The 16,306-nt window shown below is 38.0% G+C and overlaps 1 protein-coding gene across 5 annotated transcripts in view; it reads left to right on the top strand.

Annotated features, from left to right (window-relative positions):
- The first annotated feature begins 1,232 nt into the window (after positions 1–1,232).
- Positions 1,233–16,306, top strand: part of CWF19L2 (CWF19 like cell cycle control factor 2) — a 163,909-nt gene continuing 148,835 nt past the window's right edge. For 2 of the 5 annotated variants that reach the window (XR_010322512.1, XM_010595432.3), the window contains exons 1-3: positions 1,233–1,375; positions 9,611–9,721; positions 11,185–11,304. Coding sequence is in view for 3 of the 5 variants with exons in the window: in XM_010595432.3 (XP_010593734.1) it covers positions 1,283–1,375; positions 9,611–9,721; positions 11,185–11,304 (324 nt within the window). In the remaining 2 variants the exon portion in view is untranslated. Of the gene's footprint in view, positions 1,376–6,211; positions 6,394–9,610; positions 9,722–11,184; positions 11,305–16,306 lie in introns of all 5 variants that reach the window. The other 3 variants (XR_010322513.1, XM_010595433.3, XM_064288868.1) reach the window with 2 other exon arrangements.

The raw sequence follows: 16,306 nt of genomic DNA, 5'->3' as shown, positions 1-16,306 counted from the left end.
GCGGAGAGAGGAATGTTTTTCTTAATCCCAGGAAAATCTGAAAAGACTTCAATGCTGGTTGAAAGAATTATGACAACATTAGTATGTCACGGTCAGTGGGTTAAATATTACAAGGTCAATTAGTAAATTAAAACTCAATCTTCTGTAGCAAAAATACAATGAGTAAATTTTATTTTGTATATCAAACAATTAAACATCACATGCTCAAGGTTAAGATTTTCACTAAATGGTAAAACAAACTCTGGGGAAAGCTTCTTGCAAACAAATGCAATTTTATGAAACCTGAAAAGAAAGAATATTTACCTCAACCCCACTTATGTTAATTATTTTGTGTCTTTAAGATATTTAGCTTATATTTTACAGATTTCTTTGTATATGATTAAAATGTAAGCTCAGTGCTTTGTATTGTCAAAGCACTTGATTTTATTTCAAAATGGAACTTAAATTTTTTATGTTTGGGAGAGACAAACATAAAACAACAAAACACACGCACAGGTAACGGCACGTTGCAATGAAAAAAGCCTGGATGGATGAGATGAACAATTAAGATGGGACCAATATGAAAAACTTCTAAAAATTAAAGTAAGCACGGGTGAAGTACAATGCAAAATCACATCACTATTTCATATATTAAAAAAAAAAAAAATAACCAAAGCAAAATACCGAATCAAACCAATTTCGCCCTCCCTGCCTGCTTCTGCTTTCCCCGCCAGCCTTCTTTCTTCTCATTCCCCAGCACCCGAAATCTCCTACGGCGAGAAGGGTACTTAATTGGAGATCCGGGTGGCTAGTGGTTAAGAGCTACGGCTGCTAACGTAAGATGGTCTGCAGTTCGAATCTATTAGGCGCTCCTTGGAAACCCTATGGGACGGTTCTACTCTATCCTGTAGGGTCGGTATTATTTGGAATCGACTGGACAGCAACGTTTTTTTTTTTTTTTTTTAATTTAACCTCTATGAACTTCTGACTTAGTGGTGATTTTCGAGGAAACACGAGAAAGCCGTCAGTATAGTGCACAGAGCGTAACAAACGTATATTGACACTAAACCTGCTCAGGGCGAATCCAGTACACGAACAGAGGGTAACACTTCACTTAGCCTTCACGTCTCTAAAACGTGGAACTTGTAATTCTGACGTTTACGCACCTCACAGCGGCGCATGCTCCGTAGGTGAAACAGCGCCTCTCCTTCCCCTCGTTGGAGATTCTGGTTTGTCTATTAATTTACGACAGTCGTAAATTAGGATTTCGTGATGGCTTCCTAGCTTTACGACGACAACAACTATGGCGGCTGCTAGTGGTAGATTTGAAAGTGCGAAGAGTATCGAAGAGCGTAAAGAACAGACCCGGATTGCTAGGGCCGAAGTGTTGCGCCAGGTACGTCTATTTTGGAGCTTTTGAAACCCTTTAAATTGTGGGAGTGGAGGGTTCCCGACAGCTAGGCACTCCAGCTTCCCTCATCCCGGCACACACTTAAGTACCTTACCTTTTCTGGGTGGGGTCTCTTTTGAGGATACCCCCAAGCTCTTGGCTGTTCCCCGCCTTCCAAACGCTCTGGCTGGCTCCTTTGTTCTTTCCCTGTATTCAGGGAGTATTGTTCCTTTTCCTCTGAGTTTCCTTGCCTTTTAAATCATCCCGTCTTTTCTGTCTCCTGGACTGCGCACTTGCAGGGACTCTGCCGTAGTGCCTTACAGCCTTAGTCCTTGCTCATGTTGTATCTGAAACTAAAATTTTCATTTTGAAGAACACTTGTAAAGAATGTGTTTGACCATTTTATTCTCGTCTCTTCCTTTTGGTATCAGTTTCAGGCTCATTGTAAGCCTTTACTGATCCAAACAAGAGTTGACAGTGGAGACCCAGAAAATTTAGTCCCTGGAAAAAGATTGAGAAACTTTGTATTCCTCATTTAGACTGAGATGCATAGAGGTAAGATACAAAGAATGGAGCAAGTAAACCCTATTAAATTGTCTAACAAGCTATTCAAGATGTTTGGTAACAAATGGGAAAAGTTAATAGCTGGAGAGCAAGGTAGGGTACAAGTGAAAGTACACGGTTTTGTTTGTTTTATGATGGGAGAATTTTAAACGAGTTTAAATGCAAATGAAAGGATCCAGTACAGAAGGAAAGGTAGAGGATGCAGGAATGAGAGGGTATAATGACTACAGCCAGATCTTAAAGTGGGAGAGTAGGCAGTTAGTCTTAGACAAGCGCAAGGTCTGTATTGCTCCCTGACTTTAGTATAAGTATTATGTATGTATAGTAAGTATTCTTCAACCTTGATTCTGGTATTTTCAAGCAGTTTTTCGAGGGAAGTAGGGTTTGTAAGCATGCTTTTAAATCCTCATTGTTTCTGTAACCCTTATCCGCAAACTCAGCCTTATTTGCTCTTATTTATTCTTGTGAAAGAGTTTACTTAATGCTATTCAAATGTAAGTGTTTTCTGTAATTTGCTGAAGCTTGTTCAATATTATCGTGGGGTAAGGGAGAAAGATTTATTTGTGGAAAAATAAGTGGTAACATAGTAGTTCTGATATGACTATTAGGAAAAGATAAAAGACTATTAGTAAAAGATTACATTGTTGAACAGGAGCTATGAATATTATCTACTCATTTATTTGCATACAGACTAGAATTACCTTAAGAACTGATATTTGTTTGCAACATTACCATTCATATTAGTTTCTTAAGTGGTTTTAAAAATTTTTATTGTAATTCATTTTCATTTCTATCTATTTGAGTTTTCTTACTTTTGCTGTGAGGAATAAAATGATCCTCACTCCCAAATGCTGGAAGAAAACTTCCAGTTTACTCTTTGATATTTGAAGAAAAAAATATCCAAAACTTGGAAATAAGGCAAAACATGACTATGCTTCCCTTAATATTGTAGTTGATTTGGAAATCGATTTGGCGCTTCCTTATAAAGCTAGAAATAGAACTGCTATACGATCCAGCAATCCCACTCCTTGGACTATGTCCTAGAGAAATAAGAGCCTTTACGCGAACAGATATATGTACACCCATGTTTATTGCAGCACTGTTTACAATAGCAAAAACATGGAAGCAACCAAGGTGCCCATCAACACATGAATGGATAAATCAATTATGGTATGTTCACGCAATGGAATACTACGCATCGGTAAAGAACAGTGAGGAATCTGTGAGACATACAACATGGAGGAACCTGGAAGGCATTATGCTGAGTGAAATTAGTCAGTTGCAAAAGGACAAATATTGTAGAAGACCACTATTATAAGAACTTGAGAAATAGTTTAAACTGAGAAGAAAACGTTCTTTTGTAAAAAGTTACGAGAGGGGGGAGGGAGGGAGGAGGGTGGGAGAGGGGCATTCACTAGATAGTAGATGAGAACTACTTCAGGTGAAGGGAGAGACAGCACACAATACAGGGGAGGTCAGCACAATGGGACTAAACCAAAAGCAAAGAAGTTTCCTGAGTAAACTGAATGCTTCGAAGGCCAGCGAAGCAGGGGCAGGGGTCTGGGGACCATGGTTTCAGGGGACATCTAAGTCAATTGGCATAATAAAATCTATTAAGAAAACATTCTGCATCCCACTTTGAAGAGTGGTGTCTGGAGTCTTAAACGCTGGCAAGCAGCCATCTAAGACGCATTCATTGGTCTCAACCCACCTGGATCAAAGGAGAATGAAGAACACCAAGGACACAAGGCGATTACGAGCCTAAAGGACAGAAGGGGCCACATGAACCATAGACTACATCATCCTGAGACCTGAAGAACTAGATGGTGCCTGGCTACATCCAATGACTGCCCTGACAGGGAAAACAACAGAGAACCTCTGAGGGAGCAGGAGAGCAGTGGGATGCAGACCCCAAATTCTCATAAAAAGACTGAGACTAGAAGGACCCGGGTGATCATGGCACCCAGATCTTCTATTGGCCCAGGACAGGAACCATTCCCGAAGCCAGCTCTTCAGACATGGATTGAACTGGACAATGGGTTGGAGAGGGATGCTGGTGAGGAGTGAGCTTCTTGGATCAGGTGGACACTTGATACTATGTTGGCATCTCCTGCCTGGAGGGGAGATGAGAGGGTGGAGGGGGTTAGAAGGTGATGAAATGGACACGAAAAGAGAGTGTGGAGGGAGAGAGTAATTGGGAGTGTGTAGCAAGGTGTATATGGGTTTTTGTGTGAGAGACTGACTTGATTTGTAAACTTTCACTTAAATCACAATAAAAATTATTAAAAAAAATATTGTAGTAGAGAGTTGTCTAAGCAACCTGCCTCATGGTCATCTGACTAGAGAAACATGACTTTGATAGATTTGAGCTGAAACTATGAAGTTAGATCTTGTAGAACACTGGTATAATGTGTTGGTTCCTGATTAGTAGAGAGGTAGGGAATATAACTTCAAAGGTTATGTGTTCTTTTGCCCTTTGGACAGTTTTGAGTCTAATTTAGCAATCTTATTCCAGCATCTTATTTTCCTCTATGTATAGATATGTTTCTTACATCTTTTTGAACTAGCTTGGTCATCTTGCTGGTTCTCTCACTGATAATATACATAGTATGTGCTCACTATGTATTAGTGTAAGAATTCTGTTTCTAACTTTGTGAAAATTTTATTTTGATAAGAGTGTATAGAAATTTTCCTGATTTCTGTGCCATTTTGTGTATGTAATAAGTTCTTGGATATATAGAATAAAATGATACATTTTATAAATTTACATTTATTTATATAATTTTGAGTAGGTAATAGTTTCACACTGTTCAAAATTCAAAAGGTAGGAAAGGGTAAACAATGAAAAGTCTTTCCCATTTTCGACTTTGGCTACACATTTTCTTTCCCTGAAGATAAGCAATGCTATCAATTTCTTAGCTACCCTTCCAGGAATATTTTATTTCATATGCCTGTATAAGCAAATATGTTAATAATGGTTGTCTGCTGCCCTCCCCACTTTTTGTACAAATCATAGAATACTGTATGCACTATTTTGATCCTTGGTATTTTCTTCTAATAGTATGTTTGGTGGCTGATCCTCAACAGTGCATACAGAGATACAGAGCTTTTTTCTTTTTTTATACAGCTGCATAATAGTCTGTATTATGGAGGTACCATAATTTATTTAGCCAGTCTAACTCAGATAATATTTGCATATGTGTGAGCATTTTTGTTTTATAATTCTGAACTATTATTGATGCAATGAATGACTTCATATATGGTCATTTGTTCATATTGTCAGTTACATATATATACATATTAGGTAAATGTCTCAAAGTGGATTTACTGGGTCAGAAAGTATGTCCTTAAATAATTTTGATGGGTATAATCAGGTTGCCGAACAAAGTCAGTTCTGACAAATGACGACCAAATTTGTGTCAGAGTAGAACTGTGTTCCTAGGGTTTTTAATGGCCGATTTTTTTGGAAGTAGATTGCCAGACCTTTCTTCTGAGGCATCTCTGGATAGATTCGAACCTCCAGTCTTTGGGTTAGCAGCCAAGTATTTTCACTGTTTGCACTGCCCAAGGATTGGTTTGCTAGGTCATCATCAGTGTATAATTATCCAACACTTACGACATCATGGTATATTAGCAAACTTTTATAATAATACCATTTTTAATATAATTTATTTTTTTTTGTTTAGAATATACACAGCAGAATGTATAACAGTTCAACAGTTTCTACGTATACAATTCAATGACACTGATTACATTCTACCAGTTGTGCAACCATCCTTACTCTCCTTTTCTGGGTTGTTCCTTCCCCATTAACATAAACTTGCTAACCCCTAAGTTTCTTTTTTTTTTTTAAGTTTCCTGTATAATCTTTTGAGTTGATCTTGTCATATAGGTAGATCTTAAAAGAGCATAATTTTCAAGGCAGGCATTCTTTACCAGTTAAGCTAAACTATTGTTTGGTTTCAAGAAGACTTCAGGGGATATTTTTGGTTTAAGGTTTAAAGATTATCTCAGGGCAGTAGTTTCAGGGGTTCATCCAGCTTCCATGGCTCCAGAAAGCCTAGATAGAGTCCAGTGAATTTGAAATTCTGTTCTGCATTTTCCCCCTTTTAATCAGGATTCTTCTATAGAATCTTTGATCACATGTTCAGTAATGGTGGTAGCTGGGTACCATCCAGTTTCTCTGGTTTCATGGCAAAGGAGCAGTTGTTCATGGAGGCAATTAGCCACACATTCCGTATCCTCTTCCTCATTCTCCTCCTTTCTTTGCTCCTCCAGGTGAATAGAAATCAATTGTTGTGCCTTGGATGGCCACTTGCAAGCTTTTAAAAGACCCAAGCACTATGTAATGAACTGGGCAGTAGAACAGAAGCACTAAATATGCTATTAGGACAATTAACTGGGATGCCCCATGAAACCATGACCCTAAACCTTCGAACCAAGGAACTGAATTCCATGAGGTATTTGGTTGTACGTAAGCAGCCTCGGCAGCTACTCTTTTTTTTTTTTTTTTTGTCATTGTTGTCAATATATCTGTCTTGCAACTTTTGCCAATTGAACTGTTTACAGGTGTACAACTTATTGACAGCAATTACATTAATCGACTGTGCAACCCTACCATTAATCAATGCAATTTTTCCATCACCATTAACTGATAGTCAGTACTCCATAAGCGGTAACCCTCCATTTCCCCCTCCTTCCCAACCCTACTAACTACTAATAAACTTTGGTCTCTATATATTTGCCCGTTATTGTCTATTTATACAAGTGAGATTATACAATATTTGCCCTTTTGTGATTGACTTATTTCACTCAGCATAGTGTTTTCAACCTCCATCCATATTGTAGCATGGATCAAGACTTCATTTCTCTTACTGGCTGAGTATGCAGTATTTTAAGGTAACACTAATGTTACTCTTTGGGCCAGATTTTAAGCTAGAGCTCTTTCCTTGGATATTTTGATTATTTGCTTATTTTTCTCTAATAACTCTTCCAGGAAGGAGGGGAAGATTCCCACTTTGGTTTCATATTTCGTACTTCCATCTACTCTTTGAATGTTTTCTGACTGAGTTCCTTGTGTTCCTTCTGTAGCTTTTATGCATGTTTCTTTTTTTTTTGGCTTTTCAGTCAATTACTAGTGTCTGATATAATAAGGAAGCTCTTATCAACGTTGTAACATTCACTTGAGAAGTTTTGATGCTCCTTTTAAAAACTAGTGTTAAAGATAAATTTTTTTTAAATGGCTTCTGAATCAAATGTTAACATTTTTAATAAGGGCCATAGACTTTGTGTGAGCTTTAGAAGCTCTGTAGAAGGAGAATCTGGGAAGGTTTTATGGAGAAGATGTCAGTATATAGTATTTCTTCAGATGGCTAATGTTTATGGTTATTATATGTTTTAAAATCTTGTCAAGGCAAAGTTGACAGATTTGGCCAGTAAAGAAAAAATGAATCCGTGTTAGATTCAGACAGGTTATTACTTACATAGACAGCAAAAACAAGAGTAGCTTAAGTGTCAGCTCTCAGTGCCCCTTGTCCATAGAATGACCCTGAAACAAAAGGGGCCAAATGGCTGCACACAGATGATGGGACACCCTGTTGCTGAGGAGCCAGCCTTGCAGCTAAATAGTTTTATAGCTTGCAGGTGTACTCTTAGGAGGGTGAGACAGAAAGCCTCATAGCTCATCAGAACCCGGGAGATGATGAGAAATTATAACCTGCCCAAGAAGATTGGAGGCAAGTGGGAAATGGCTTAGAAGCAGTTCCTCACTAGCCTCCCATGTTCTTTTGTTCAAGGAGGACCTTTCTATTAAGATTTAGATCAGCTAAGGTTGGTTTACCCTTGTCTACGTGGCATATGTGGATACATGCAAAGTTGTTTAGGTACCATGGCAGAGCTGTTCCTTACTTACCTCACTTGCATAAAATGTGTACATTTTATGGTGGTTAAAAACTTCTCCAAGAATAAAATCAGTCACTTGTGTTGCTTCCTTTACATTTTAAGATTTTTACTTGGTAAAAATGTATAAAGATTCCTGTCATTCACATAATTATTTGGGAAATATTTGTGCCCATTAATGCAAGAATGGAAATATGAGGCTTTTTTTGTAGCTGACTATGTCTTCATAATCCATTCCTCTGACTTTTGATACTTCAGAATCCCACCTTTAGGTCTTCCCTCCTTATTTCTAGTTCTGCAAAGGAAAGAATATCATAGTGCTCGCTTTTCCCCACAGATTTCATCATGTTATTTAAGTAGGATGGCCGTATAATTTAATCATTTAAACTCGTGGGACACTTGGGAGTGAAAAAGGGTGCTATTAATAATTATGCAGGGAAAAAAGTCAAATGGGTCGGCTGGGCAAAATGCATTATATGTTCACCAGTAGAGATCATTTGATCCATCCTTGCCATTTCACAGATGAGATAGCTGAGGCCCAGGGAGGCAACAGCTAGGATCATGTTCATACACATGCGTGTACGTGCGTGTATTTTTACACATATACTTTGAAAATAACACTTTTGAAAAATTTATTTTTCTTTTTTGTTATAGAAAATTGCCAAATGTATAGAGGTGTAAAGAAGATAAACAAATCTTAAACCTGTCATTCAGAGATAATATTAACACTTTACTTCTGGTTTTTTTTTCTTTAAATATGCCCACACACAAATTTAAATCCTCATGTTCTCTCAACAAATTGAGATTGTACCCAGATATGGTCCATTCTGCTTTGTCATTTCTTTCGTGAACAGCTTCCCATGCATTAAATACCTTTTGAAAGCCAGTTTTTTATTGCTTCATACTCTTTCATCTCATGGATATGTCGCATTTATCCTTATATTATTGTTAACCAGTGGATTATTTTTATTTTTTCATTACCGTAAATAATGCTGTGATAAATAAATACCCCACTAGGTTTTTTGTATCATTCAGTTTTTATTTCAGCAAGCATTCATTGAAGCACTTCTGTGTGAAGGCCTCTTGGGGAAATGGCAATGAGAGATGTAGTACTCTACCTTCAGAGAGCATATAGGCAAGCAAAGAGAAATTTAGAATATAACTATGATAAATTTTATAGGAGAGAGATGCATAGAGCTTGAGAAGCACCAACTGCAGCTTTGCAGTTTGGGGGAGATAATGAGAGGGCAGGGAAAAACCTAGGAAAAACTTGTTTTAGTTGATAATTGTTGAAGGTTGATTAAAATTAGCAATATGATTACTTGGGTTTTAGAAAGAGAATTCTTCCTGAAGCAATTTTTGGGGGGCTGGGAAGGGAGAGGAGCATGAGTGTTGCACATTGAAGGCATGAAAATTAGTCTCCTGTTCCAAAGTCTAAGGCAGTAACAGTGGAAATGGTGAAGATGAAAGGATTTGAAGTCGTATCTGTGGGTGGGAGTTTAGGGAGAGGGGAGGGTCTAGAATAGGTCCCAGGATATTTCATCCCTGATTGGTGGCACAGTTCACTGGAGATTGGTAACGCGAAAGGAAAAGATTTTTAATCTTTTCTATACATTAAAAAAAAAAAAAAAAATACCTTAGTCAGAAGTAAATCATGGCAAGAAATAGAAAATTCATTAATGAGACAGTACTTGTTATAAAAGTAGGAGAGGTTTTTGTTTCCTTTTTTTTTGTGAAAAGCATTTGGATGAGCTGTTAATTTTCTTCTTCCGTGTTTAGGCTAAAGACAATTTTGAAAAAGAAGAAAGGCTTAAAGAACTTAAGCGACTTCGGGGTGAGGATACATGGATGCTGCCTGATGTGAGCGAGCGAATTGAGCAGTTCTCACAGGTGAATGCTAACATGTTTTCATGTTATGAGCAAATCTGTCCTTTTTTGTACTTATTCAAGTTAATATTGGAAGAGCAACTTCATAGAATAGTTTCGTTAGTTACAGAATGAATATCATATATTTTAATATTTTGGATGTTATGACAGTGGAAAGATCTTGCTACTTGCGTTAGCTGATAAAAGGCTGAGATTCAAATTTCTGGCTCACTTGTAGCAAGTTTAGCAAATTAGATCTAAAAAATTATGCATTTGAAACTATGCTGTGTTCTTTCTGTCTCAACTCTTACTTCCCCACAATTTTAATTTATGCTATTTTGTTATATTTTATATGGCCTAATAATCTCCCATAAATCCCTTTGAGGTTACAGATGAATACACACACACACACACGTATTTGTATACTTCTTAAAATACCTGTTTATTTTCTTATATCTGTCAAATGAATCTACAAATAAATATAAACTGAAACTTCTCTAATATACTTATGGTAAGAAACCCTAACCATATAATTTATTGGTATTATACATATTATAGATACATATTAAGGTTTTGTGAAAACAGCATGGAGGCAGTGTCTGACCCCCTCCAACCCCACGAGGGGCAAGGAGAACCAAGATCAACAGTGTAAGGCTGACTTCCATGAGGTGGAGGCCAGACAAGCCTCTTCTCTCCGCCATCTTTACTAATTCTGTCACCACCCCTCTCTCGCATAGCACTCTTTACTTCTCTGCTGGGTTCGATAATTCATTGCAGCGGCCACACAGAACTCACAGATTGTGCTCAAGATTATGGGGTTTATTAGGGATGTAACAGTTACAGTTCAGGCTCAGGAATACTCAGGGTACAGTTCTTCCATCAGGACAGCCTCTTCCCAACCGTGCTCACAGGCACGCCTCTCCATGGCCCTAGGCCTCTCCCCAGAGGTACTCAGCTTTCTCTCTCCATGGGCTGGGAAACCCACCACGTGGTCTCCTGCTTCTGGGTCTCTCCTGCTACTACTTCTCACTGTCTTCAGGATTATAGCTTTCTCTCCCTTTCCCTCCCCACCCCCTTCCTGTTTCCAGGAGCTTCTCAGTGCAGGGATCCCGGGTCCAACAGACGGGCTCACTGCCTGTGTTCGTCCTTGGTGGTGGTAGGATCCTCCTTTCAGCTTTGGAACTGGCTCTCTTTTAGGGCAAAACTGACCAATCCCCTTGGTGGACCACAATTAACCTATCACACTGTTCCACCCGTCCACCTGGGTGGGAGTTATAAGACCATGGCTAGAAAGGGCACACAAAAGTAGTTAATCATACCATAGGTTTCTTTGGAAGATTTTATTTAGTTACTCATATTCCTGTCTCATTTTATTAAACATTTGAAGTTCTTTGGAAGGTGAATTTTTTTTTTCCCCTCAAAATGCTTACTTTTCAAATAAGATGGAAACTAAATTCCTTTTTTACCTGTTCAAAAATTACTTATAGGAACACTCTGCGAAGAAAAAGAAGAAAAAAGATAAGCATTCAAAAAAGGTAAAGAAAGAAAAGAAGAAAAAGAGCAAGAGACAGAAATATGAAAAAAATGAGTCAGCTGCTAGTTCATCAGTAAGTATGTAGTAAAACTAAGCAAAGCAGCTCTTTGAGAATATTTTATTTAATGGGATAACATAACCAAACTCAGTGCCGTCAAGTCAATTCCGACTCATAGCGACCCTATAGGACAGAGTAGAACTGCCCCATAGAGCTTCCAAGGAGTACCTGGTGGATTCAAACTGCAAACCCTTTGGTTAACAGCCGTAGCACTTAACCACTATGCCAACAGGGTTTCCATGGGATAATATATGGGAACTTAAAAAAAAAAAATTACTAGGTGTATGAAAATAACTGGGACACTTGGAGGTGCCAAGAAATAATGGAAATACGGATTTTGGGTTCTAGAGAAAGGCAAAAGTATAGGGATATGGTTTGGAAATCATTGCTAGTTGAAGCCATTAGACTAGATGAAATGCCTAAGGAAATTGAAAAGAAAAAACGCTGACACTAAAGAGCCTGACAGGAAGTAAAGGACATTAAAAAGAAGTAGTTAGAAAATTAGAAGGAGAAGTAGGGAAGAGCAGCATTGTGAACATAAGGGAAAAGAGTTCGAAGACATTTGAGAGTTTGTTACTTCTATTATGTGTTTATGTACTTTTAGGAAAAAACGAAGAAGGTAGCTGGGTCTCCTGTGTTTCTGGCCAGTTCTGGGATTAAAGAACTCCCAGAAGAGAGGAAAGCAGATCAAATCCTTCATATTTGTTTTCAGGAAGATAGGGGTGTGTGTTTGCGAGGTGTGAAACTCCTTTGCAGTGAACAGTTTGGCCCTTTTTGGTCCTGGTTCCCTAGAGCAGGACTACACCTGAGGCCAAAGAGTGGAGGCCTACCAACTAAGAAGGATCACCTGGGGGCCGATGGCGACTAAGCCTCAAGAGGCCACGTGGTAAGGCCAGTAAATGCCTTCGAAGACGGAGGCTCACTGGGGCTTCCAGGTTGGAGAGAGTGCAAACATTCTGTTCTCTGGAGGGTAAACCCCTGAGGATATGGAAGCTCTGTGCTGAAGACCCCTCCCGGACTTCATCCTTCTTGTTTGTATCCTTTTTCCTTCTATATTAAATATAGCCCTTTCCCTGCAGCTTGGGAGTTGTTCCATTGGATTACTGAACCTAAGAAGTAGAAAAGGGACTAGAAATAGAGAAGGAACCGGTACCTGCTGACCTGGCCCCGGGTGGATGGGGATGAGAGAGAAAGGGGTCTGAACTGACCAGGAGGGAAAGCTGAGATTTCCCTGGATTGGTTTGATATTACAAAGTACTCTTTGTTTTTTTAACAGTATTTTTGCTAGACACAGAATTTCAGGTTTATGGTTCGTTTTCATTCTGTACTTTAAATGTTATTCCATTCCAATGTCTTCTGGTTTACATTGTTCCTGGGAATTCTGTAGCCATTCTTATCTTTTTTTCTTCAATATGTAATATGCCTTTTTACTCTGGATGCTTTTAAAGTTTTTTTTTATCGTTTTTTAGCGAATCACTTGGATGTGTTGTGGTTTTTTTAATTCTTCTTGAGTTCATTGTGCTTCTTTGATTTGAGTTTAAAATCTCCATCAACTTTAAAACTCGGTAGCCATTGTTTTGTCAAATGTTTTTTTCTGTCTTCTTTTGTTTGCCTGCTTAATATTGTCCCACAAATTGCTAAGCCTCTGTCTACTTTCTTTCTAGGTTTTTTCCTTTCTATGCATCAGTGTGAATAGCTTTTATTACTGTCTTTAAGATTAGACTCACTGACCTTTTCTTTTACAGTATCTAATCTGCTTTTATCCCTTTCCAGCAAAATTGTCATTTTAGATATTACAATTTTTGTTACGAGTTTTATTTGGGTCATTTTTTATATCTTCAATTTATCTCATTACGTTGATGTTCCCCTTTCCTTGAACATATTTGTAATAGCTGTCTTCTTGTTTGCTATTCTATCATCCCTTGTTTCTTGTTGTTTCTATTGACTAATTATTCTCCTATCGATGGGTTACGTTTCACTGCTTCTTGTAGGTCCAGTAAGTTTTGTTAATATTTTGTGTTTTAGGTGAAAGTTTACATAGCAAATTGGTTCCCGTTTAACAATTTTTATACAGCTTTTTCCATGACATTGGTTACATTTTCACATGTGTCAACATTCTCATTATTTCCATTCTTTTTGTTCTCTTTTCATTGATCTAGCTTCCCTGCCTCTGCTTAGCTTCTCATCTTTGTTTTAGGGTAAATGATGACCGATTGGTCTCATGTGGTTGATTAATTTAAAGGAGCACAGTATTCACAGATGATATTGTTTATTTTATAAGCCAGTCTATTATTTTGATGAAAGGTGACTACCGGGAATGGCTTCAGTTCCAAGTTCAAAGGGTATCTTGGGTGATAGTCCTGGGGCTTCCTTTAGTCTCTATGAGCCCAGTAAGTCTGGCCTTTTTTAGAAATTTGAGTTTCAGTCTACATTTTTCTCCCATTCTAACACGGACCTTTGTGCCCCTGTCAGAATGATTGGCAGTGGTATCTAGGCACCATCTAGTTCTTCTGGTCTCAGACTAGAAGAGGCTACAGTTCTTGTGGGCCGTTAGTCATGTGGACTAGTTTCTTCCTTGACTTTATGGTTTCCTTCACTCCCCTTTGCTCCTGATGGGAAGAGACACATATTGTGTCCATAGTTGTGACCCATAGATGGCCACTTGCAGTCTTTTAAGACCCCATATGCTACTCCCCAATCTAGGATGTAGAACATTATCTTTATGAACTATGTTTTGCCAGTTGACCTAAATATCTGCTGAGACCAAGATCCTGAGCCTTCAAACCCAGTTACTCAGTCTCATGAGATGATTGGATATGCCTAGGAAGTTTCCTTAACTGTGCCCCCATGTGCTGTATTATATATATGAGTATATATACCTTGCTCCTAATCATGTATACATATATGCCTGTAGGTACACCTATACATGCATATTCCTATACTTACATGTATCTTCCTGTACCCTGTATACCTACATGTCTACCTATGTAACCACATATATATTTTATTGTTTGTCATTGTTGCAAGTTTGTTATAGTATTTACCAAAATTGTCCCTTATTCTTAGGTACTTCTTAGAGTCTTCATTTACCTTGGACAAGTTGTACAGACTTCACCCATGTTGGGTATTGCTTTTCCCATAACCATCAAAGAACATTGCTTTCTGTGTGTATACCTATTCTTGATTTTTTATAAAAGTGGTGCCGTACAGCATTTGTCTTTTTGTGATTGACTTATTTCACTCAGCATAATGTTCTCCAGATTCATTCATGCTGTAAGATGTTTCATGGACTTCTTTATAGTTGTGTAGTATCCCTTTGTATGTATGTACACACAATTTATTTATCCATTCATCTGTTGATGGGCCCTAGGTTGTTTCCATCATTTTGCTATTGTGAATAATGCTGCAGTGAACATAGATGTGCATATGCCTGTTCTTGTTATTGCTCTTATTTCTCTAGGTTGTATACGTAGGAGTGGGATTCATGGGTCATAAGGTATTTCTATTTCTAGCTTTTTGAGGAGGCGCCATATTGTTTTCCATAGCGGTTGTACCATTTTATACTCCCATCAGCAGTATGAAGGAGTTCCAGTTCCACCACAACCTCACCAGCATTTGTTTTCTGTTTTTTTGATCATTGACAGTTTTGCAGGGGTGGGATGGTATCTCATTATAGTTTTGATTTGTATCTCTCTAATGACTAATGGGAAACCCTGGTGGTATAGTGGTTCAGAGCTATCTATGGCTGCTAACCAAAAGGTCAGTAGTTTGAATCTACAAGGCACTCCTTGGAAACTATGGGGCAGTTCTACTATGTCCTATAAGACATAGTATGAGTCGGAGTTGACTTGATGGCAGTGGGTTTTTAATGGCTAATTATCGTGAGCATTTTTTCATGTATTTATTGGCTGCCTGAGTGTCCTCTTTGGTGAAGTGTCTGTTCATGACCTTTGCCCATTTTTTGATAGGATTGTTTGATTTTGTTGTTGATATGTTGAAATTTTCTGTATATCATAGAGATTAGACCCTTATCATATGTCTTTGCCAAAGATTTTTTTCCAGTCTATAGGTTCTCTTTTTACTCTCGTAGTATAGTCTTTTGATGAGGATAGTTAATTTTTAGAAGGCCCTACTTATCTAATTTATCTTCTTTTGTTCACTTATTTTTGGTTTTGATTTTCTATTTATGCTGAAGATTACATCCCCTAGTTATGACCCTGTGCTTTCTTCTAGGTACTTCACTGCTTTAGCTTTAACATTTATGTCTTTGAGCCATTTTGAGTTAGTGTTTGTGCATGGTGTGAGGTATAGATCCAGATTCATTTTTCTGCATGTGAATATCCAATTTTACCAGCACCATTTGTCGAAGGGACTGTTTCCTTCCCATTGAATGGACTTTGACCCTTTGTTGAAGATCAGCTGCCTGTAGATGAATGGATTTACTTCGGGTTCTCACTTCTGTTCCATTGGTTGGTTTGTCTGTCATTGTACCAGTACCAGGCTGTTTTGACAATTGAGGCTGTATAGTAAGTTTTGAGATCAGGGAATGAGAGACCTCTTTGTTCATTTTCTTCAGTGTTGCTTTAGCTATTTGGGACCTCTTTCCTTTCCATAAGAAGCTGGAGATTAGTTTTTCCATTTCATTAAAGAATGTTGTTAGAATTGGAATTGTATTATACCTATAGATCACTTTTGGTGGTATTGACATTCTCAACAGTGTTAAGTCTTCCAATCCATGAGTATGGATTGTTTTTCCATTTATGTAGATCTTTCAGTTTCTTGCAGTAATGTTTTATAATTTTCCTTGTAAAAACCTTTTACATCCCTAGTTAGGTTTACTCCTAGATATTTTAACCTTTTGAGGTTTGTTGTAAATGATACTGATTTCTTGATTTCCTTTTCAGAGTCCTCTTTGTTGCTGTAGAAGAGCCCAATTGATTTTTGTGTGTTGATCTTGTAAGCTGCCACTTGCTGAACCCTTTTACTAGTTCCAGTAACTTCCTTGTGGAGCATCTAG

This window comes from Loxodonta africana, chromosome 7 (genome assembly GCF_030014295.1).
Source record: "Loxodonta africana isolate mLoxAfr1 chromosome 7, mLoxAfr1.hap2, whole genome shotgun sequence".
Taxonomy (NCBI): Eukaryota; Metazoa; Chordata; class Mammalia; order Proboscidea; family Elephantidae; genus Loxodonta; species Loxodonta africana.
Note: the sequence above shows the minus strand (reverse complement) of the source record. Positions and strands in the feature narration are given on the sequence as shown.